The sequence below is a fragment of the Ambystoma mexicanum genome, chromosome 8 (assembly GCF_040938575.1).
Source record: "Ambystoma mexicanum isolate Mex_15411 chromosome 8, UKY_AmexF1_1, whole genome shotgun sequence".
Classification (NCBI taxonomy): Eukaryota; Metazoa; Chordata; class Amphibia; order Caudata; family Ambystomatidae; genus Ambystoma; species Ambystoma mexicanum.
The window spans coordinates 1079653140-1079678308 of record NC_090929.1 but is presented as its reverse complement, the minus strand read 5'-3'; the positions used below and the strand labels follow the sequence as shown (position 1 = coordinate 1079678308).

The following is a 25169-nucleotide window of genomic DNA, read 5'->3' as shown; positions in this document are numbered from 1 at the left end:
CATAGGAAACCTGGAGGAGAGAACAGACATCTTAGAGAAAACTGTCCGGAATCAAGACAAAGAAACGCTTCAATACGCGGAAACCCAAGAACGATTGGCCAGACTATCCCAAGAACTGGAAACCCAATGCGAGGATTTAGAAAATCGGTCAAACACAAGAATAAAAAATATGATGGAAACGTTTGAAGACAAAGATCTCCAGACGGCAGTACAGCAGGTGTTCCAAGGCACACTCAAAGATGGTGGAGGGGAGGAGATACAGATAGACAGAATTCAGAGAGTGGGCCCACACAGAGCGGGAGAACCAGGAGCCCATCCAAGAGACGTCCTGGTAGCAATGACACAATATACCCCAAAAGAACATATACTGAGGAAAGCCAAAACTATAGACCACATTAGAATGAACAGGTAGGAAATCCTCCTCTTTCAAGATCTAGCCCAATCCAGACTCCGTAAATGCAGGGAGATGGTATAGGTAATAAGACTCCTAATCGAAAAACAGGTACCATACAAATGGACCTTCCCATTTGGACTTCTCTTCACGTGGGAGGGGAACAAAAATATCGCATCACCACATGCGAGGAGGGCACCCGGATAATGAACAATCAAGATCAGGAGAAGGATCCAACAGAAAGCAGAGCAAACAACAGAGGACGACGAGCCCCAAGAGGCTGGCAGACCGAGTACAAAAAGATCTAGGCGCCAAACACGAAACCCCGAAGCAAACTAATACCTCCCCAACAAATAGGGGAAACGCAGGAACACCAGGAATAGAGGCAACACATATTGAGAGAAACAAAAGAAAGGACCTAAAACCGTGATATAAACGCGGCAGAGCCCGGGGACATCTTGGGACTCACCGTGGGGTTTAGGACTCCCCACGAAAAAGTTATACCTGAGAGTTTAGAGGGCATGGTGCGAAGGCCACACGCCCGAGCAACCATAGCGCCCATGGCCCTCCTCAGGGAACAAGTTAAAGGGAGGAGGGAGGGAGGGGAAGGGAAGGGAAGTTGCTCGACAGTTACAAGAGGGGAAAGGGGAAACCACCGGCACCTACACACATCGAAGCGTACCGACCCGGCAGAGACAGGGGAAACTAGGAAAACCAAACATACAAAGGAGAAAAAGGGGCTGAAGATTTTAACATGCAACATCAGAGGGATTAATTCCCCAGTTAAAAGGAAAAAGATCGAACATTTTCTACGTAAAGAGAAGTTCAATATAATAACACTTCAGAGACACATACGGAAGAAGGGGAAAGGACAAACACGCCTAAAAGGATACAACTAGATCTTACAGGCAAATGATGCAGAAAAGAAAAAGGAGGTCATGATCGCATTTGCTAACTCATTCAAGGTACAAATTAGAGACACTCAGATAAACGAGGACCGTACCTATTTGCGAAAATCCAGATCAAAAATCGCCCACCAAAGCAACGATATATGCCCCAAATACAGGCCAGGACGGACTCATTAAGGACACCCTGAACAAGTTAGAAAACTTCACAGAAGGGGAAATAATACTAACAGGAGATTTCAATCTGGCATGGAACCCAAACGAAGATCACTCAAATTTCAAACTCACAACAGGGGACCTCGACACAATCGCTCAAACAATGTATGAACAAACTGGCTCTGCAAGATGTCTGGTGGAGACTCAGAAGTTCCACCCCGGGATTCACATATCATTCAAATGTGCACGGTACAAGCTCCAGAATTGATTACATCTGGACCTGGATTGGCTTACTAGGGGAGATCCAGGACATGGCGAAGGGCACCATATCACTATCAGATCATGCTCCCCTGTGGATCACACTCCCCAAACTACGCAAACAATCAGGCCTATGGAGCTGGACGTTACCAAGAGAGATTATAAAAGACCCAGTCTTGCGGGAAGCAATCAGAGAGAGAATAACAGAATATTTTGAACAAAATAACACGCCAGAAGTGACGAAAACCATGATATGGGAAGCATTCAAAGCGGTAATGAGAGGACAGATGATCGCACTCAAAGCACAAAAGGATAAGCAATCCCGGAAATGGGAAGGAGAACTAGAAAATACCTTAGAAAAGATGAGAGAAAATGCAAAACAACCACTCACTAAAATTAGAGAGCCTACCGACATGTGCAGAGTCAATTAGAAGCCATCCGAACGAAAAGCGCAGAAAATCAGCTCCTACATCTAAAACACTGGTACGCAATGAAAGCAAATGAAGCAGAAGAATCCTGGCAAGACAATTAAAAGGCAAACAACAAAACCAAACGGTAAAAGCATTAAAAGATAAATATGATCAGATCAAAACACAATACAAAGACATAAAATAAATCTTCAGAGACTACCACCAAAAACTTAACACATTGGACAAACCGAACGAGGAAGTCAGCTTACATGAGACACAACACTGCCAACCATTACAACAGAGGACAAACAAGTATTAGATGAACCAATAACACAGGAAGTCATGAGGGTAATCAAAGAATTACCGAAAAATAAAGCTCCAGGACCGGGTGGCTACACAGCTATCTTTTACAAAACTTATGCAGATTCCCTATCTCCAATCCTTACAGATCTCCAAAACTTTTAAAAAGACACAGCCAACATTGCAACCTCCATGAACGAAGCAAAAATACTGGTATTTCACAAGCAGGGAAAGGAACCGGAAAACCCAAGCTCATATCGCCTCATAGCGCTAATAAACCTAGATGCCAAATTATACACAAACATTCTGGCCAATAGACTCTCAGCACGGCTCCCCAAACTGATACACCAGGACCAATCGGGGTTCATCTCCAACAGAACCACACACGATAACATCAGACGTATTGCACATCTAATCAAGAAGGTGGGACTCACCAACATCCCGGCAGCCATCCTAGCGATAGACACGGAAAAGGCAGTCGACCGTGTGGAATGGACGATGTTGTTCTCAGTCCTGGAGAAAATGGGCATGGGAGAAAACTACATAAAAATGATACGTGCCAACTATAACTCACCTACGGCCAGGATAGAGCAGTGAACGGAGACCTTCCGGACAAATTCAGAATAGAAAGAGGAACAAAACAGGGATGCCCCCTCTCCCTGCTACTATACGCAATCTTCCTGGAACCCCTACTGGCGAAAATTAGAGCAACACCCGACATCACAGGCATTGATATGGGAGGGATCTCACATAAAACAGTGGCACATGCGGACGACATGATGGCTATGGCAGATCCCGTAAAAACACTGCCCCCTATCATATGAGAAATAGACAAATACAGTACCATATCAGGATTGAAGATCAATAGGCAAAAATCCATGGCGATGGTCCTAGCAGGAGACAAACAAGAGATTCACAGGCGAACGGAAGAGCTTCATCTACGTATAGCAGGAGAAGGGGGTAAAATACCTTGGCGTAACCATGACTGACACGATAAAAGGTGTATTTGCAGAGAACTATCCGAAACTAATAGACCAAGTAAAAAGAGACCTGGAAAGGTGGAACACACTCAATAACGTGGTGGGGCAGAATAACTCATCAAAATGACCATCCTACCCTATCTGCTATATCACTTCCAAGCCCTCCCTATACAAATTCCATCCTCATTCTTCAAAACACTCACCAAATTAATTACCAAATATATATGGCAGAACAAAAAACTGAGGCTCTCAAACCTGGTACTCACGGCACAAAAGGCGGCGAGAGGAATAGCACTCCCTCACTTCCAGAAATACTACAAGACAGCTCAGCTGTGGGTTGTGAAGGAATGGATCACTAACACCAGACAAATTTTGGGAAGCACAGGATAGGGCAGTGGCGAGGACAAATATGCGCCAGCTGCTCTGGATAGCATCCGAAAATAGACACCAAACCGTTCAATAAGCGAGATCATGAGCGCAACCCTAGAAGTATGGAACAAAGCAACCGAGAAAGGAACGCCGACCATAGATACAGCCCCATTTATGCATATATTCGACAACCTTGAATTCCATCCAGGCACAGAGAAAGGAGCATTCCAGAAATGGATAGAAGCAAATTGCAAGAAAGTTGGAGACATGTTCGAAGATCAACAAATCAGGACCTATACAGAATGTCGGGACCTTCTAGGCCTCACGGAAAAGGAGAGATTTAAATACGAACAGCTTCATCACTGGCCCTCTTCCCCAAGAATAACAGGCAGCAACAAGAACCCCAACTCCATTCGAGACATACATCATGACACAACCAGGAGATAAGAAATTTGTCTCAACAATGTAGATTCATAAATACACAGACAGAAGAAACAAAGTGGCTTTACATGAAGAAATGGGAAACGACACTAGGAAAAGATCACGAGAGAATGATGGACATATGTCTGGCAAATAATCCCCAGATGGACACGGGCGATACAGACAAGAGGCGTGGACGAAAATAATGATACAATGGCACTACACCCCGGAAAGACTTCACAGAAGTCTTTCCGGGGTGTAGTTAACAACCCAAAACAAATGCTGGAGAGGATGTGATGAAGTGGGCAACTGGAAACACATATGGTGGGACTGCCCGGCAATACAACATTTCTGGACTGAGGTAAGGTAATGTCCCAAATGCAGGAAATGTTTAAGGGAGCAAAGGACCTAGGGGAAGAGGTATGGATGTGCGGCATGTGGGACCCCAAAGATAGGACAATGACAAAAATACAAAAGAGGAACTTTATGGGACTCCTAACAGTAGCGTGGTTCGCAATTGCTCAAAAATGGAAACAGAAAACACCCCCATCCAATCTAGAATGGCTACAGAGGGTATGGTCATTTGTAACCATGGCGAGAATCACGTTTAACATACACGGGGCACACCAAAAATGTATAACAAACTGGGGAATTGTAATAGAATACTTGCAGAGTGAATATATGTTACAATGGTGCTCACATAGAATAAGAATATTGGACATGTTCACTGGTTGAGACAAAGACTCAAAGGGTGAAAAGGGAAAAATAACATGGCAGCCGGTGGGAGGGAGGGAGAGGGACAATGTTAAAAGTCCCAATGTTAAGGTTTATGAAAATGCGGATAAAAACACCTTTTAAACATTTTTTAAAAAGCACATCTGTGATTTTCTGCTAATCATAAAGTGAATTTCAGTTCAAGTATGATTGTAGCCTCCCCTGGTAAAGACAAATACTTGTGGTTATGGAAAGTTGTAAGGCACTGTCCATTTGGATAGGGATGGGATAACACTAAATTTGGCAACATTAAATCACCTCAAAATAGCTCCAAAAGCAAGAGCTTATCTGATGGAAAACGAGGCAGATGTCCAAAATATACATAGGCTGCCCCCTTTAGCCTTATATATAGATTTACATACAGATATAAAATGGCAAGGAGAAATCTGTGCAATAAGATCCCCAGAATGCAGGAGGGAGGTGGAATGGTGTGTTTAAATGTTCCCACTCCTAAATAACTTAAGGTGAGCAGGACGAAGCACAAAGTGTGCTTGCAAAATAGGAGTCAAAGATTTGGTTCATTTCCTGTTCATTTATCATTGTTTCTCAGTTTTGCATAATCATGTAATGCATGGGAGCTATGTTTATTAATTGTAATGATCAGGCTTTTATACATAGCAATGTTGAATACGTTAAAGTTGCTTTTTTTGGGCTTGTTCTGTGTGCATTGCATGAAAAATAGGATACATGTTTTAACTGTTGCTAACTTAATGGAGAAGTATGATGAAACATGGAGGAGGACAGGTCATATAGTAGGCTTTAAAGATCACTTCATTGTGGCTTTGGAGGTTACCTCCCAAGAATTATTTGGGAATGTTATGGCAAATGGTGCATTTTAAAGCTGTTACATAAGTGAAAAAGTGGTAAAGAATAAAAATAATACCTTTCTGAATGATTTGAAGCCTCCTTTTTCTGCCCAAAAGTGATTTACACAAGGCAGTCGCAAACATTGATGAAAACCTTGCGCATTTAATGACCACTTCATAGAGGGGTGTGAAGGTGTTAACTAAGTATTCAGATTAATTAATTGGCTTGTTAGTTTAAACCTATGAACAGTAACTTAATCAGATTTGAATGTCAGGCAAATTAATAATGAAAATGTGGCCTTATCTGCCCATTACCCATGTGCCAGATTGGCAGAGAATCAAACTATGACAATTTTTCCACTAGGACACTATGTAATAATAAATATAGATGACACCAAAATTAATATTGCCGATAAATATGCATGGTGGCATCAAACACAAACCTCACTTGAACAAAAAGGGGTGTATGCAAATTATTTAATAAAGGAAAGTTGTGTATGCATGCCATCTCCTTGTCCATTATGCTCCTACTAGCTGTACAACGGAACAGAATATGACAATGTTCTCCACGTCACAAACATGGTTAAATTATTTTACTCCATACATTTGTCAGCTGGGAAAAGTAAATGAAGATGACAGGGTTTTATTAATGACACTACTATAATCAGCAACATTTAATGAAAAATAATTAGCTTGGTGGCACCAAACACAAATTTTGCATGTAAAAATATAAGCCAGCTGGTACCACAGCAGGCTCATTGGCCAACATTCTTGTACAGCCCAGGACTCTGTCCTGGCTACAGTGCTATGGAGGTCTTATCCCTTCAGCACCTCCTTCTAGGCCTCCACACCATGGTCCAGAGCAACTGGCGAGCAACAATTTAGGGTGCCGCAAGCAACATGTTGCTCCCGAGCTACACATTGGGGACCCCTGTTCTAGATGCTAATCAGGCTAACAGGAACAATTTAAAGTCACAGACGGCACCTTCTAGATGAGTCTATGCAGCAAGAGCAAGTTTCTAAGTGTGTGGCGGAAATAGATCACAGTAATATCTCGGAGGGCAATTCTAGATATGAATTAGGCTAACCGGAACAGATTCTAAGTGTGTGGGACAGGCAGAATAAAACAGTAATAACTTGGGGGAGGGGGCACTTTCTAGATGTGAAAGAGGCTAACTGGTATAATTTCTAAGAAAATAATCTTAAAGGAGGACCCTAAGGGCTCCCAGCAACACTGCTCAAAAGGAGCTGTATGCCGCAACAGAAAAATACAGATGCATTTAAGAGCTCTGGAGCAGTCAGACTCCATAGTACAGGTAGAATACAAAGAATAGAGTTCTAAAAGACAGCCTATGAGAATGAATGTGTGGAAAAAGGCTCCACTCATTCAAAGTCCAGCAAAAAGTGCTGGGGGTCTCACTAGGAGAGGGGACGGAGCATAAACATGATAAATCTCCCTAAAATGAACTACTGGTCCCAAGGGGAGAGAAGGATTTTCATCCCCTTTACATTTTATTTTATGAGACCAGCACATCCCACCGTATGCGTCTTCTGGCATGCCTGCCTGGAACCAGTTCCAATTTTGAGGCTGGCTATCCTGAAAGGACAGCCACCCTTGCACAGGTGTGAATCTTTCTTGCCTCATGGCCATGTCCCTCAAGTCAGCCCTAGTGACTTCAGTCCCCCTTCTTTGTTTTGAAAGACATCTTCATCCCTCATTCTTTTCAACAGTACATCTGACATTTCTGACCTAGATCATGCCAAGTAAGCCTTTAGTGGTCAATTAGTGCATATTTTACACTGTGTGGCTCCTTTTTGCCTACATGGACATGGAAATGTGCAAAACCATTGTCCATGTGGCACTATAATATCCTAAACAGGCATACATTCTTTAACACCTGAAAGGCTGTTAATTTAACTCAAACCCACCATTTCCCCTCTTCCCCCTACCCTACTCTTTACCTCATATTTCCCCCTCATGCTCGCTTCTATACACACCCACATCTTGGCACGGACATCTGGTCAGATGGATTGGCAAACCTAGCTGTCTTCCTGTTTAGAGGGACGGTTTGTTACAAACAACAGTGCTCAAAGCCTCCAAACTAGTTCCGCTTGTGCACATCTTAAGCCCATTGTTAGGAAAGATTTGCAACTTTATTACTACTTTTAGTAACTTGTCATCACTTGTGGTAACTTTTTATCATTGTACAATGCATCTTACAATTAATTACAGTGGGGTACACTTTTTGTTTTGCCCTAGACTAACACTCAAAGGATTTTTGGTGACTCTAGTTGTGCTAAATGGACAAGCTGGTGGCAGCAGTGACTTTTCACAATTTTTTTGGTGCTTTTCATTTTAGCTGTGCTGCATTTACTGCGTTTGGTTACTAGCTGTGGCTTGTGTCAAAACATGGCCGTGCCACATGGTTTTTGCTCGTCTTTTGGCAACCTTGTTCTTTAGCCTTCTTCCTGGCCTTTGAGGCCAAGAAATTCCCTATATGGACTTCCAGTGCCCAAGAAAGCAGAGGCTTTTGGCGAGCTACTGGAGGGCTATGTGTGTTTGCTGGAAGGATGTGGGCTGGGACTGTCTGGTCCCAATCCACAAATTGGTTTCATTGTGTGAGTAGTATGCATGAGTGTGACCGACAGTGGTCCTGATTGAGCCACTGCTGGGGGGGGTGTGCGTGTGTGTAGCTAGTCCTGCTATTGGCCAGTCGGAGTTTTCGGCTCTTGCCTGGCTTTTAGGATAAGAGGACCCCTTAACCCATTCTTCAGAGATCCTGGAGTAACCCGAAGGAGCCAAGACTCCTGTCCAGCTGTGAGACCCGTGAAGAGATAACAGAGACCCGACTGAAGGCCTGGCGACCAACTTCTGCTGCTGTCCTGGTGGAGCCCTTTCTTGCTTTTCAGCAGTCCTGCAAAAGGGCTGCAACCCTTGGAGTTGAGGGAAAATCCATTCCTGATGTCTGCACAGTACCCTGCGAAGAAGAGATGTCGAAGTGTCCCAGGACCGTCCTGTAGCTGACCAGCTCTGAGTTTGGGCTACTGTGCTGCCGATGTCGTCGTTCCGATTTGCGGCCTGGAACTTGGGGCATTGTCCGTTTGTCCTACAAGACTTAACTCGGCGAAATGTCGCAGTCCTGGTGTCAAGGGCACCAGAGATAGGATGGAAAGTGACTGACAAGTGAGGCCCTTTGAGTCACCGTGCTGTGGTGACCACCGGCCGAAACAGCTTACCTGCGTCGAGTCCAGTCCCGAGAGGGGTCCTGCATCATGTTTTTCTGCATTCTTCATCGGAGAGTCCTTGGACCAGCGAAAGACACCGAATGGGGAGAATGTGGGGACTGTGGCCAATTCACTCAAACCTGCAACCCCTGCGAATCAACGACGGAGGCAGGCAGCGAGAAAAACAACCTAGGACCTTCCATTGATCTGCCAAGTCTTGGGAAGAATCGGAGTACAGGGTGTAGGTTACAGTTCTTACCTGCTCCTAAACTCCTTTTAAAAGTTTCCATAACTTTTACAAAACATTTACTCTACTTTTGTATTACCATAGGTTGTTGGCGCAAGCATTCCAAAAGTTGGGGACACTTCCATTCGTTTGAATACACTGTCCTATAACCCTTGGAACTGTTCACTGGATCCCAGAGACCCAACCTTCATTTTTCTCCTGCATCACAAACTGTCAGAACTTTCCTGAACTTTTGGGCATAAGGCCCAAGAACACTTAGGGAAGGACTTTTGAAGTTAGGGTTAACTCTGTGGACCTGTAGTACATAACCTAATCTGCACTTTATTTTACAGAGGTTTGATTTGTGTTATGACCTACTTCAGTGACAATATTTATGTAACCTATTAGTGTTGTACGACACTTCTACCTGCTAGTAGTCATCTTTTATACTGTATTTTTATACAAACAGTCCAGTTTAATTTGTGATTCCCATTGTGTTTACTCATTGAGGACCCTTTACAAGCTCACCGCCTCTTAAAACATAGCCTAGACCTCTCATCACTGCTACCTTTTTGGCTACAGCTCCCCAGAGTTGACCCAGTCACAATATAGGTTTGACCTTCTATACATCTGTCCCCAGGCCGGAGTATAGAAAAAAATCAGTCCCAACACCCATCATACAATCGCACATCATACTAGTTCAATGCTGCGTCAGGTTTAGGTTTTGCCATCATGTTAAAGCTTCGCTATTATATAGCTTTATAGACCTGCAGCGAGGGCCGGTATGGGCCCTGAAGACCGAGTTAATGGCCTGAGCGAAGCGAGGGCCTTTAACGAGGTATGAGGGACCATAACGCCCGGTACGGCCCTCGCTGCAGGTCTATAAAGCTATTAGAACACCCTCAGGGCCCGATTCTGAACTTGCAGAATACAACGTTGAAGCTGCTTGCTTTGCAAATACCCGATTTGCGGGCTGTAATCAATCTGCGGGCTATATCAGTGCGTATAGCCCGCAGATTGACCAATCAGCTTCAGGGTGTTCTAATAAGTGCTATACGCTCCTGTCATTTTCTCACCCTGAATTAGAATTATAAGTTGAATGCGCATCCCAAGTAAAAACATATTCCTGTATCATCTTCACCACTAAACCCGTCATCACATCTAACCTCTTCATTTATCCATCTTCCCCCTAACCTCCTGGCCCCCATATCTCCTCATCTACCCCCTCCCCCGATCACCTCCATCCTTTTACAACTTAAAACTCAGTTCTGGAGATGCCCGGATAGGGACACAAAACGTTGCCCCTCAAAAGCTCCAAGACCACTACGATGGTGATGGGCGCAGTATAAATATCATTTATAACTTAAAGAAAATTATAAAAGTATTGATTTTAGGGATCTAGTCTGTGGACTTTCTTTTGCACATTCAGGAAATGTGTCAAACCAGAATACATCTTCTGGAAAGTTGCCTCTATTGTTCAGAAATTCTACCAGTTGGAGAGTCAGGAACTCTCAGGAAACACTATAAATGAAGCAGGTTAATATTTCGGGCCCACAAAGACAGACATAAGAAATCTTCACCTAACATTACTTTATTGAGGTAGCACGAGATATTTTAAGCACCAGCTTTTCCAAGTTCTGTTGAGCAGAGCACTTTATTTCACATGAACAATTATAGCCAACATACCCTTTACCAGGTCCAAGCTTCGGAGAACCCACACCTTCCTTCGAACGTGCGATGATATCGCGAACTCGCAAAGCTGCCAGAGGATCTTTCTCTTTCCCTTTATCCATCAGTGCACTAGGGCTGAGACTCAAAATGAGGAAGAGGCTGTTCAACAAACACCAGGATCCCAGCAGCTGGAAGTTCTGATAGTGCTATTAAAATATATAAAGAGAAAGGGAGAAATTATATATGTGTTGGCATTTTTATCCTTGCCCTGATCACCAACTTCCATTTTTCCTTCCCTCAAAATAGCAAACAAAAAGGAAAGCGATAAAGAAAGGGGCGTGGTGGGCGGTAAAACTTTCCAGTCTGATTTTCAAAGGATTCCACCGTAACAGATGAAGAGATAAAGCCAGTCAAACATACTTTTATTTGGTTTTGACCTTCAAGTTTCAAAAACAGATAATACATTAAAAATAAAAGTACACAAAAAACATCAGCTATAAATCAGCGGGGTATTCCTGTGCAAAACTTGCAATTGTTACATCAAGGGAGTAGACAAATACTAAAGCGCAAATACACATATAAAAACTTCAAATACAAATCAGCGAAGTGTTCCAGTGCAACGTTTACAAATGTATCATTGGAATGGGCAGATACACAAAGTTACAAGTCAACAGGTGAAAATCAGCAGCATAAGTCATTAAAACAGCGGGGTATTCGTATACAAAACTTGCAATTGTTACATTGTAGGAGTGGACAAATACTACAGTTAATACATAAAAGCGCCCAAATACACAAAAACTTCAAATACAAAATCGGCAGAGTGTTCCTGTGCAAAGCTTACAAATGTTACATCAATGGAGTGAGCAGATACACAAAATTACAAGCCGACATGTGCAACTCAGCAGCATAATTCAAACAGAGCACTTAGGGAGAATTCTCAGAAATGTGCTAATTCCCTTCTATTTTAGAGACCCCCAGCACTTTTGCTGGACTTAATGACTTTTCATTTTTAACCAGGAGAGAGCGAGACTTTTTTCCACTCTCTCATGTATTTCCCTGTGATTTGAACTCTGTGGTTCTTTTTGGTTGCAGAGTCTGGCAAACTCCATAGGCATCATCTTTACATTGTGGCACGCAGCTCCTTCAGTGTAGTGAAACAGGGAAGTCTTTCAGATTTCCCAAATGTTTAAATACCTTCTCTTGGATAAGCTACCGTTTCCAAGAGCAGTAAAGTGAAATTGACTTTACATTTTGTAGCTTTCTAGACCCAGCACACACTATCTTACAATAGGGTGCTGGAGGTCTTACTTAGTATCCCTGTTACCCTTTCTACAATTAAGGGCTGGTGGCAGTGGTTTACTTTTAACTACTGTTGTGTGTTTTTACCGCAGGCTGCGTTCGCAGCTGCATTAAGGCACCCACGGGTGCCCATTTTGTCAAAATGGCTCGGTCTTTTTTCGGCATTTCTTGCTGGAAAGGTCCTTCTTAAGATTTACTCTGCGAGCCAAACCAGGTTTGGTCCCTTGGTTGATTTTGTCTTTAGTGGGATTCACAAGTGACGCCAGCCTCTGGCTCCAGAGTGTCTGGCAGGGGCAGGAAGTGAGGGAGGTGCCCGAAACTCAGTGCTTAATCCCCTTGGTTACAGGAATGCACCCAAAGGTGATTGGCCGGCTGACTGTGCTTGGAGGACAGCCACCCTGCTGTGCGATTGACAGCTAGGCTGGAATGAATGAGAGAAACCTGCATAAAAGGCAAGGCTTTTTGGCTTGGAAGGCAGAGTCGACCACTGGACGAAGGAATATGAAGAAGAACTTGGAAGAGACGCCTACTGCAACTCCTGGAATGTTGGTTTGCCCGGTGAAGCCCTTCTGCTGCGCTGAAGCTCCGGATTCGCCTCGACTAGAGAAGCCCTGCAAGGACGACTTCTACCCTTGAATTGGTGGCACCAATCAACTCCAAAGTGAACTTGTTTGGGCATCCTCTCAGAGCTGGCTGTACTTCCACTGCTGCTGGAACCGAAGTGCCAGGGAGAGGAACACCAGACTGGGTGCATCACTTTTAAGCCAGACCCCGAGTTTGTGGAAGATCCTCTGGACTCCCGGAAGCAGGAGTGACCAAGCCTGAGCCACCTCAGAGTGCTGGACCCCAGATGAGAGGAAAGTCCAGAGTGGTATCCGAAAAAACACAGTGGTGCTATTTGCTGAGATTCGTGGAGCTAAAACCGCGAAGTGCCGCTGAATGGAAGTTTGCCCTCTGCTGCTGCTGACTGCCCCATTGCAGTGCAGGAGTCCCCAGAAGTCCTCGCTCTTGTCCCCACTGCTGAGGCTCAGGAACATGATCTGCAGAGCTGCACAGAAACAGAAGCCAGCTGGAACCATTTCTTCTAACCAAAGGTACTGTAAAACTAAGAGGACTTACCTCTTGTGGTGTAGCCTTACTTGTTCTCAGTTGATACTTGTCTTGGTTAACCTAGCAGTTACTTACAGCTTTGCACCTCACAAGCCTCCCAGCTTGTGGCCCTACATTGATTCTACTATTTCTACAAAGACTTCTAAAACATTGTGCAAGACTTTTACTTACCTACAAGAAGTGCTTCAGCTCACCTAGACTTTTGCTAACTTATGATTGGCTGGCCTGGCTCCCTGAAAGACTCTTCATACCTCTGACTTTGTGCTTTACCTTTCCTCCGAGAAAGGATAAATTTACTTTGCATTGGAGGGTTAAAAAGTACTTCCCTGTTTTCAGAATAATTGTGTAACCATTGTTTTATTCTTGAATCCTTTTCTTGGACACCAAACTCAGTATTGCTCTAAATGTATCAGTGATATATTAATGTCCACGGTGTCTTCGTTATTTAAGTCACCTCAAGGTGTAGGAATAATCTCTGTGCCATCCCAAATGGGTACTTGCTGATTTAGAGAAACTAAGTGTGTATTTTGGAGTGCATTTGTGTGTTACTGTTATATTGCTCCCTTCTGAAGGCAGCTTATTCGACTGTTAATTAAATGAATACTTGTTTAATCAAGAGTGTAAGAGTTTATTTGAATACTTATTGTAAACCTCTGTGTAAAAACCCTACTGCTCACAATGACCCCTCTTGAGACAAGTCTGGCTGCTCAGCCACACTACCAGCCTGTGTAGTACAGACTTATACCAAAGGTTGGGTTCCTATTGCCAGGAGGTCAAGGTTGCTGTAGTGTGCCCAAAGGGTACTGCACACAATCTTGCCTAACAAGAGCTCCCAAGTTTAGCTGCCCGTGGGGAGAAAGAAGTATAGAACGACTTAGCATAAAAAATACATAAATTTGAAGATACAACTTTAATAGAGCTCCATGAGCCAGCATATAATTAGTGCACATCTGTTAAGCAGCAGTGGCCAAGGAGAGAAATTGCTCGCAGCCCTGGACACTTATTAATCATTTATCACATTGGCACAGGCATTCTTCAAGGTCTTATTTCTCAGCAACCATGCCCTGTAGATAAAACCTGCAGTTCTAAAACCACATTGGGGAGCAGACATTCTCTTAAATACCTTAGACCAAGAATTGAATGGCGAATACTGGCGTTATTCAAATAGGTCCCAGGTACATACATCTCAAGTAATGGGTTTTATTACAAATTAGGAGAAAGTGTAAAATATGTTCTATGTGGGATCCACACATTGGGCAGAGGTCAGATTGCAGCCTCTGCCATCTCTTGGTTATACATGCTACTGGAAAAAACCCAATCCTAAATAGAACAGATATTTTTCCCATGGCTAAAGAATGGTACCCATGTAAACCTTAAACCCCAATACCGCTGTAGTTTCAAGGTGTTCCACACCGAATTTCAACTTTGTGGCATCGGCTATCGAGTCTTCATACATCGACATGTTTTCCTTAGTTCTCAGGGCGTTCAAATCCCATGCCTGGGGTTTATTCCAGACTAGTATAAAACTGTACCACCTGAGACTGCTGGTAGCATAGATAGAGCAGCCAGCCTCATTTTAGGAGAGGGAAGAGTGCTGTAGCTTGGTACAAAGAAATTGTAGCATACATATGGTCCAAAGAATCACTGAAACACTATGTATTTTAAAAAATAAAAGGTTTAAATACAAGTAGACCAAGATAATTATTGGTTAAGTAAGCACTAGAACATCACAAACACAATCATAAAAATCAACTCCATACATATGGTATGCAAACCAAGATAACACTTTATTTAGAGGACCAAGAAGCAAGTCAAGGTTTGTCAAACCTAAGGTTATACATTCAGGATAGTAATATACTATTCTTGGGGAATAAGGCCAGGTTAGATATACTTTTAGAATACAATCAGTTTTTCAAGGGTAGTTGACCCGGTCAGTCATGCAGTGACACTCGGTTATGAAATCACATACTAAACCAACCCAGTTACAAGTATATACCTTGCAATAGTACATTTTACAACTCAGTTCAGAGCGAGTAAATCCACTCATACTTTCTGGAGGGGCCTTAAGCTACTCAATGTTAAGTATGATCAATCATTATGTATTTTAGAATGCACTAAGCAATTCAAGGAAGCACAACCCAGGCTACAAGTTAGAGCAGCAGATAATCAAGGTGAGCAAGATCTATATAGTTTTTAAGAGGCGCTACCAGCAACTAAAAGGCAGGCATTAACTAAAATACGGTTTTAGATCTGTATAAGGATGACCATGGAAAGCAACACCCAATGATGCACTTCCAAAATGACAACATGTTATTCAAGGCACTTAAACCCTTTTGGTAAGCGTTTACACCCATTCAGTTAAGCAATGATAAACAGTACCAACACATTACTTTTTAGAAGTGGGGAAACATCATTCAGAGTTAGTAAAGCAACATATACACTTTTGAGAGGGGCAGAATGCAACTCAAATGTAAGCATAAACTTAATGACACTTTGTAACTGCTTTCATAGAGAAACAGTTACCACACGAACTTCTTTGGCAAGTAGGCACTTTAACACTGGTTACACTTTCAAGGCAGAATCCTTTTCTTATCCTTGCTTTCCCTAGTCTATCGCACGAGTTCTCCCAGTGGCAAAAGAAGGACCCTAGTGGTCTAGGTGCCAGCTGTAGGCAGGTTGTGATGGGGTTCAGTTGCAGGAAAGTCAACATTCCATAGGAGATCTTATTAAACAAGTAAGTATTCACTTTCAGAGTTAGTTAAAGTGTTCAGGGACTTCACAGAAGTCTCCCTATATGTGTTGGAGCATTAGGCCTGGGCAGGTGGTATGGGCAACCTTCCTATCACACAAATCACCCACTCAGCCCCACAGGATACACACCAGATTTAAGGTAGGTAATAGCCAAGCCCACAAAGTACCTTAGGAGAAAAGAAGAGCTTCTGGATGGATGCCTTCAGGATGCAGAAGCACAGGACCTGGTCCCTGGATTCTTGGTCTGGAGACCAAAGAACTAGACAGGAACTTGCAGCAGCAGTTGTTCCAAGGAGGCTTCCAGCAAAGGTTTTTTTCACAAATTCTCACAGCTCTGGATATGGCACCATTTTACAGCAGCCATGTGAACGAATATCGCGGTCGGATTCTCTTCACTCTCTCGGTCCTCCACTCTGGTGAGGGGACTTCAGGGATTTGAACTGTGTCTCTGGAGATCCAGCAGGAGTCCACCAAAGTTTTGGACGGATTCACTGCACTCAGGCTGGAGGTCCCAGGGCATTGGTGGTTTGCAGCCAAGCAAGGCCGCAGCACGTAGTGGGATGGCTCAAAATGCAGGTCTCCTTGAGACCAGTGGATCACACCAGCCTCTGGGTACAAGTTGTCACATTTGGGACCGCCAGGTCGATTGGAAGGGTTGCATCAGGGTCCAGTTACACAGCAGGCTCTACGGTCGCTGGAAATCGCTACAGACGTCTTTTCTTCATCTTCCTCTTTGGTTTCAGCTCCAGTGATCGACTTGTCGGCAGTTTCAATGTTCTGAGTATTTATCAGTAACTACAGCACACCATCTGCAATCTATCCCTGCAGTTTACAGAAAGAGGCGGTCTGGCTGTCCAATTAGGACAGTCAGCCCCCCCTTGAGACTGGGTTCCTTTCAGGGAAGTTGAAAGACTAAGGGCTGCAGAGTTTGACTCCTCCCTCGCTTCCTGCCTTCTCAGACACTCTAGAGACTGGACATGGAAAACAAAGGATTCCCACCGAAGACAAAACTTCCACTGAGGTCGTTCCTGCCTAGAATGGCAGAGGAAGACCTCAAAAACTACAAACGAGAAATGGCAAGAAAAGGAGCCCACCATCTTAGCAAAATGGTGGCCCTTGTGTGCATTACCGAGGAGGATTCAACAGCCTGCGAGTAATAAGACTAAAAAATCACTAAGGTAAAACCACTGCCACCAACCCTTCAAGTAAACTTGCAATTTTAACAAAAAAGATGCAGGTAAGTAATCAAGGGGATACATTGCATCCCCCAGCGCTCCACATAAGGTGGGGTGTGCTGGCTCACTACATAAAATGTAAGGGGGATGAAAATCCCTCTTTACACCTTGGGAACAGTAGTTAACTGAAGTACATTAAAGAGACATTAACAGGGAAGCCCAAAGGGGCAACCCAGCCTAAGCCCAAAAGTTATAGGAAACTATAACTCCAACCATACACTATGTAGAGACATAAAAAAGTCACCCATAAAAAAAAGTTAAAAACTAGGTGAGGGGAGACAGATATTACCCATCACCTAGGGACAAGAGAAAAGAATCACCACGTTCAAGCAAAGGTTCTGGGGTTGACACAGGTCAAGAAGATTTACCTCAAATATGAAAATCTTACTCAACAATGAATATGATTGCTTATGACCAGTTAAAAAGGGAAATGTTACTCGGATAGGCAAATCGGAATGCTTAAACCAGAATACCTTACACCATTAAACTTGGGAGTAGAATTTCATTTTTGTGATAGTCTGGACACTGTAGGTTCCTCTAAACTTTATGGAACTGTACCTTTATGAGTAGAGGAGCTGCTACCGGGGTTATGGTTAGTGAGGTGCTCCGAGACCTCTGTGCAAGTCTCTAGGAATGCCTTTATTTAAAAAAATATATATATGGTGTGGTAATGTAGCAGAGCAGACTAGGCCCCTCAGCGGGTGGAGTGGGGTTGTAATTAGTACAGTAAAACAAATTCACAAACACCAAATAAGAGAATGTCCACCGATGATAAATTGATTGATTAAAATTTACAGAAAAGGGCGGGCAGTGTGGAGCCCAAACAATAGGTCTGCACCTCTACAAAGCTCCGGGCTCCGACGCCTTACAGGATTCAAGATGTGCATTTTTATGAGAGGCTTTTTGGTCCTCCTGCAGTCTGAGAAGAGTGCTATTTGGGGATGGATTTGATTGAGGACTCCAACTTGGAGGAGACATCAGAGTGGAGACCTGTAGGGGAAATGTCAGGCGAGCCCTGCGGTGCCTACTGGCCACTGGAGTTCTGTTGGTCCCAGGAGTGGTGTTGGTCTGGAGGCCGGTGCCGGAACAAGAGTGTTGAGAGGCCAACCAAAGAGGCAGGCGCAGTCTCATACAAGCACTGCTAGATTTCTGTCGGGATAAGAGTGCACAGCTGGGCTGCCTGATGCAGGTGAAATAGCAGCTCACTAGCAGAGACGGAAGATGTGCTGCATGGTACATGCAACACAGGGGCTTTCTCCGGGCTTAGATGTCACTTCAGTTTTCTGGGAACATATATGGGGCACACCATTTTTGAGGAGGACTGCTGGGTGTATCAAAACTCTTTATGGAGAAACTTAAGGGAAAGCAGACTTCTATGAAATGGGCAGATATACTTAACCATTAAGTAGTCAAGGCCTGCAGGTTACAGTTGGCAGAAATGTAATGAGGCACCCATTGCTACTCAGATGAGAACTAAAGTTAAATGCAAGGACTTTTTACATGACAATGCCAAGCAAGTAGTGTTTGCGTTAAGTCCTGATACCTTGTCTTAATACAACAGCTATGGTGACTGGGAAAGGTAGGAAGGAATCTAAACCCTCGGACTCTACTTTTTCTGCCACGTGGCTCCACAACTATACAACCAGACCAGGTTGTGTCCAGACCATCATCCACATCGAGGGACTGTTGGGTAAGATTTTAACAATGTAGGGATAAATCTACCTCACTTGTGAGAACCCCAGAACTTTTTGCTTTGCGGGTGAATTATTCTTCCCTATACCTCAGAGAGAGGGAAATTTTTCCACACTCGAAGATCCTTTTACTCTTTTTATGGGTGTAATTTTTAAGACTCTCCATAGTGTCCTTTTAAATGTATTCCTTTTGACAACTTTTGGTATATACCTTTTTATTATTACAGGGTTGCCCTTGGTGCTCCCCTTTTTAACTTTCTCTGGCTAACTTAGTGAGAACTACAGTTCCCAAGGATAGAAAGGATATTTTATCCTCTCTAAACTTTGTTTAGGTGAGACCAGCACACCCCACCTTATGGGGAGTGCTGGGGAGATGCAGTTGAAATGAGAAAGGGGATACATTGCAACATTTCTGTTACAGGGACAAGCTTACCTTTAATGGCTGGTGGCAGTGAACCTTTTTACTAATTTGGTGCACCTTTAATGTGGGCTGTTTCCACAGCCCCGGTAAAGGCACCCATGGGTGCTCATTTTACCAAAGTGTCCCTCGTCTTGTTTTTTCGCCATTTTAATGTTAATTGCCCTTTCGTGTTCCTTTCCCTGACCTCCAGGGCGAGAAAATCCTTTGTGTACATTTGATCTTCGGAAGGAGACCTCGGTCAAGCCTACTCAGGCTCCAGAAGCGAGGGAGGAGTCCAAAGCTCTGCAGCCCTTTGTCTTCAAGCCTGACTGCGACAATCCAGTTCAAACTGGGAGACTGGCTGTCCTGAAAGGACTGCCCGCCCCCCTGCCCCACCAAGTTTGAATGTTGCATGACTGTTTGATTGGCTGGGTTCCGGCATAAAAGTCCAATCCTGGGAAGAGGCAGTCGACCACTGGAACTGAATCCAAAGAGGACGATGAAGAAAACGCAGCTGAGACCATTTCCAGTGACCTGAGAGCCTGCTGTGTAAAGGCAGCCTGCTGTTGCCCTTCCTTCCAAGCAACCTGGGCACTCCGTAAATGAGGTCCCCGACCGAGAGCCTGGTGAGATCCACTAAACTCAAGAGAACCTGCATCTTGAGCCATCCTGCGACCTTGCGGGGCTGCAATAACCCAATAGTCTGAGACCGCAAGCCCTTGTGCGGTGCACAATCTTCCAAATTCCGAATCGAGCTGAAACTTTGGTGGCTTCCTGCTGAACCTCCAGACACGTGATTCCAGTCCTTGATGTCCCCTCACCAGAGTGCTGGACTAAATTTGCGATGTGAATCCAATCAGCGATATTCAGTCTTCTTCTGGCTTGAAAAGGGCGCCACATCCAGCCGCAAAGAAACTCTCGCCTGGAGCGTCCGGTCTTCAATCTTCAATACAAGGAATTCGGCGACCAGTTTTTCGGCTGCAGATCCTGTAGTCTTCTTGCTGCAACTCTTCATCTGTGATAAGGTACTGTGTTGGTTGGGATATTTTTGAACAGTTGTAGCCTATACTAGGTGTGTATGATAAGGCCTGACTTGCCTAGAAATAGTGTTAGTGTTCTAAACAAGCTTTATGCTTTGGTCTGTGTACCTTCAAGCATATGTTTTTTTTATAAATGTGTTTATGACTATGACCAGTACTTACCAAGACTTAACTTGGCCTTTTTATATTTATAATAAACCTTTATTTTGTATAATACTTCTGGTAGTGTTTCTATTGAATTCTTGGTGTAGTACGGGTTCAGTGTATTTTCCTTCAGCCCTCACTCCCTCCTAAGAGTAGCCTGGCTGCTCCGTCTACGCTACCATATACTCAGGAGGTACAGACGGTACAGACTTATACCAAGAGTGGAGTCTTGTATGGTCTCAGTTGAATGGTTTTACTAAGCCCTTAGTTAGACTTCAGAAAAACTGTCCTAACAGACCCTGTGATGGCTTTGCTAGGGCGCAATGGAAATTCAGTGTTGCGTCTGGAGACCAAATTTGACAAAATGGAAGAGAAGGAGGCACAACTGGCATCGAGAAGCTCAGTTTTGGAGCAGAAAACAACAGAGTTGGAACAGTAATGCACCCAATTAGCCTCGGTGGTGAAACAGATGGGAAAAGAGCAGGAGGCTTCTCTCAAGGGGCAATTTGCCCTCCCCAGCTGAAAACAGACGATTATCTTGAGAATGTAATTTGATCAAAACAAAAATCAGGGTCACTGCCCTACTGGTGGGCGCAGAAGGGGACGACTCAATAGACTTAGCAACCACTTGGATGCCGGTGAGGCTGGGGCTGGAGATTGAGGAAGACCCCATATATGCAGAAAAGTGCCATCTGCTCAAGGCACACCCCACTGATGTGATGCAAGATTCTCCAGTAGGACCAACACTTATTGTGATGCTCCGATGCCCAGGATAGAGAGAGTGTTAAAAACGATAACAGATAAGGGGAATCTGGAAATTCAGCAGCAGAGGGCGCTCTTCTCGTCAGTCTTTGCTCCAGTGAAAGAGAAAAGAAGGAAGAAATTGAAAATGCTCAAGACAACCTTTCTTGCACAACACAGGGGGTGACAGCAGGGTTACTCCTGCCTGCCAAACTGAGGGTCACCTGGTCTTAGGGGAGTTTTTCTATAGTCCACTTGAGGTAAGACTTCATAAAACTATTGCAGAAACATTTCAGCGCTGGCTCTGAGCACAATGGACATCAAGATCATTGCCCCACCAGAGCACAAGTACTCTGTGTGGCTCGGTGGTTCCATCCTGGCACTATTGTCCACCTTCCAGCAGATGTAGATCAGCGAACGGGAGTATGAGTCTGAGCCTTCAATTGTCCACCGTGAATGTTTCCAAATTGACTGTTGCTGCTCTTTGACAAAACATAACATCGCAAATGGCTTTTTTTAACTTGTTTTTGGCACGTGACTCAGGATTGTAAACTGAAACCGAAAGAAGATTAAGCAGTATTGTGTAGCAAACATTCCAAGTAATACAGTGCATGAAAGACCGGATTGTACTTTCTTTCCAAATTGTTCAAATGCATTATTACAGGATATTACCTGCCTCTGAGAAGGCTGCCCAGTTTTATTGGGGCTTGTGCGTTAATCATATATTGGTGATAGTATTGCTTGTATGTGAAGTTATGTTACTGGTTAGGGAGAATTCTCAGAAATGTGCTCATTCCCTCCACCTTAGAGACCCCCAGCAACTTTGCTGGATTTTGAGGACTTGATTTTTAACCTAGAGAGAGTGGGAGACCCTTTTTCCCACTCGTGTATTTTAATGTGATTTCTGAGCTTTGTATTTCTTTTGGTTATGGAGCCTGACAAACTCCATAGGCAAAATCTTTTAAATTGTTTCACACAGCACCTTCAGTGCAGTGTCACAGGGGAGTCTTTCAGATTTCCCCAAGGTTTAAATACCTTCTCTAGGATAAACTATAGTTTCCCAGAGAAGTAAAGTGAAATTGACTTTACTTACATTTGTAACTTTCTAGACCCAGCACACATTATCTTACAATAGAGTGCTGGAGGGGTTACCTAGAATCCCCTTTGTCTAGCTTCTTGTGTAACATTTATGTTACCCGTTTCTTACTGAATGGCTGGTGGCAGTGGTTTCGTTTTAACTAACGTGGTGTGCCTTTCTGCGGGCTGCGTTCGCAGCAGCAGTAAAGCACCCAATGGTGCCATTTTTGTCAAAATGGCCCTGGTCGTCTTTTTTCGCCATTTCTTTGTGGAAAGGTCCTTCTTAAGATTTACTCTGCGCGCCAAACCATGTTTGGTCCCAATGTTTGTTTTGCCTTTGGCGGGATTCACGAGTGAAGCCTGCCTCTGGCTCCAGGGTGCCCGAAACTCCCGGTGCTTAGTCTCCTATGAGACCCAAATGCACTCTGTAGTGATTGGCCAGCTGACTGTCCAGCAAGGACAGCCACCCTTCTGGGTGATTGACAGCTAGGCTGGAATGAATGGGAGAGAACTGAATAAAAGGCAAAGGCTTTTGGCTTAGAAGGCAGTCTACCACTGGATGAAGGAACCGAAGAAGAACTTGAAGAGGACGCCTGCTGCAATTCCTGGACCGTTGGTTTGCCCGGTGAAGCCCTGCTGCTGTGCTGAAATTCCAAATCCGTATTGACAGAGGCCCCTGCAAGGACGACTTCTCCCCTTGAGTTGGTGGGACCAATCAACTCCAAAGTAAGCCACCTGGACATCCTTCTCAGAGCTGGTTGAATTGCCACAGAGTTGCAGCTGGAAACCGTATAGCCAGGGATAGGAACACCAGATTGTGTGCGTTACTTTTGAACTGGCTTAGAATTTCTGGAAGATCCTTCGGACTCCCAGGAAGTAGGACTGACCGAGCCCGAGCCCCCTAAGAGTGCAGGACCCCAAGAAGCAAGGAAAGTACATCTCGACAGCCAGGAACTGAAGTGTTGCTATTTGCGCTAGACGCGAGGAGCTGAAACAGTGAACAGCCACTGATTTTGAAGATTGACGCTTGCAAGCAGTGACCGTCCCATTGCAAGTCAGGAGTCCTCCCTCTTGTCCCCATGACTGAGGCCTAGGAGCAGTGAGATCTGCAGAGCTGCACAGGAACAGAAGTCATCTGCTGCATGTTTTCTTCAATTCAAAAGGTACTGTGACAAAGTCTGAGAGAACTTACTGCTTGCTGTAAAGTTGCTTGCATCTTCTACTACTCACAAGTCTAACGGCTTGTGGCCCTACATTTGATTCTTCTTTTCTTCAAAGACTTCTAAAACATTGTGCAAAGACTTTTCTACTTACCTACCAGAAGTGCTTCATTCTATATAAGACTTTTGCCCATCGTCTTTGGCCTAAACTGTTATACTGAATGACTCTGCTGTGGGGATCCAAAAGTATTTGCCTGCTTAAGAATATTTGTGGTCTATGTTGTTCTCATAATCGTTTCCTTTTACCAACTTGTAACAGTATTCCAAATGCAAACAGTAAGATATTAATGTCCCTAGCACCTTAGTTATTGAAGTCAACTGAGAGTGTAGGTTGTGTCTGTAGGCCATCCCAAAAGGGTCTTTACCGATTTAGAAACTAAGAGTGTACAGTATTGAAGTGTATTTGTGTCTTACTATAATACTACTCCCTTTCTGAAGAAGGCTTATTCTCACTGACTGATAAATTCATAATGGTTTATTCAAGAAACCTTGAGTGTAAGTGTTTATTTGAATACTTGTCACTGAATCTCTAACTCCCCTAACAGCTCACATTGACCCCTCTTGAGATAAACCTGGCCGCTCAACACGCTACCAAAACTGTAGTACAAACATATACCAAAGTAGTCAGTTGTTTGTAGTGTTCACAGAGGGTACTGCATACAAACTTTGCCAAACATTACCCAAACAGTCTTTTGCATCTTTCGCCTTAAACACATGGTCTTAATTTCAATTTTGGTCCATTACTGTACTATTCCCCAATTAGGTGTTTGAAGGTTTACAAACTGTTCTGACATCAGTAAGATGTGGTGCCATTACGTGGGAGGGATACGTGTACACTTAATTGAAGACCACTCAAATTAAGTGCACATGTTGAAAGAAAAAAAAATGGAAAACATAAAAAAAACGATTTCCAACTCATAGCATTAGTCTGTACTACCCAAAGGCGCTTGATAGAATGACAGAGCATCCAGGCTCATCATAGGATGGAGAAGTGAGCTGTAGGCAAGTACACTGAACCCAGTAAATATAATAGTCCAAAGAAACTCCTACACAGTAAATGTCATATTAAAAATATACATTTATTTTTATTTACACAATGAAGGTAGATACATACTTATTTAGCTAACCAACACATTGAAATTCTTAATACTTTTCAAAGGCGATTGTTAGGTAAGAGTAGAAGCAGTCCAACTGGTGTGGGACTACACAATACTCATCTCTTGGTATTAGGTAACCCACCAATATAAACCTGTACTACACAAGTTGGTAGTGTGACTGAGCAGCCAGGCCCATCTAATGTGTGCTCTAGAGCTGTACAATGAAATCAGTAAATACATGTATCCAAGTAAACACTTACACAAGTTACAATATAGATATGTATTTATAGATACAAAGATATTTAAAGCATGCTTTAAAAAGCAGCAACTAATAGTAACATTAATCCCAAGTTAGGATTCAATTATAAAAATGAACAGTGAAGCAGGCGAATAATTCTTTCATATGTTAGACATTTTCAAGCACCATGGGTGACGTCATGTGAGGTCAGTAATAACACTTATTTTGTATCACC

At 43.7% G+C, this 25169-nt stretch overlaps 1 protein-coding gene across 6 annotated transcripts in view; it reads right to left on the bottom strand.

Moving 5' to 3' along the window:
• Positions 1-25169, bottom strand: part of UBR4 (ubiquitin protein ligase E3 component n-recognin 4) — a 2945062-nt gene that overhangs the window by 2651372 nt on the left and 268521 nt on the right. For all 6 annotated transcript variants that reach the window (XM_069611069.1, XM_069611071.1, XM_069611072.1 and 3 more), the window contains exon 11: positions 10907-11097. In XM_069611069.1, coding sequence (XP_069467170.1) covers positions 10907-11097 — 191 coding nt within the window. The remainder of the gene's footprint in view (positions 1-10906; positions 11098-25169) is intronic.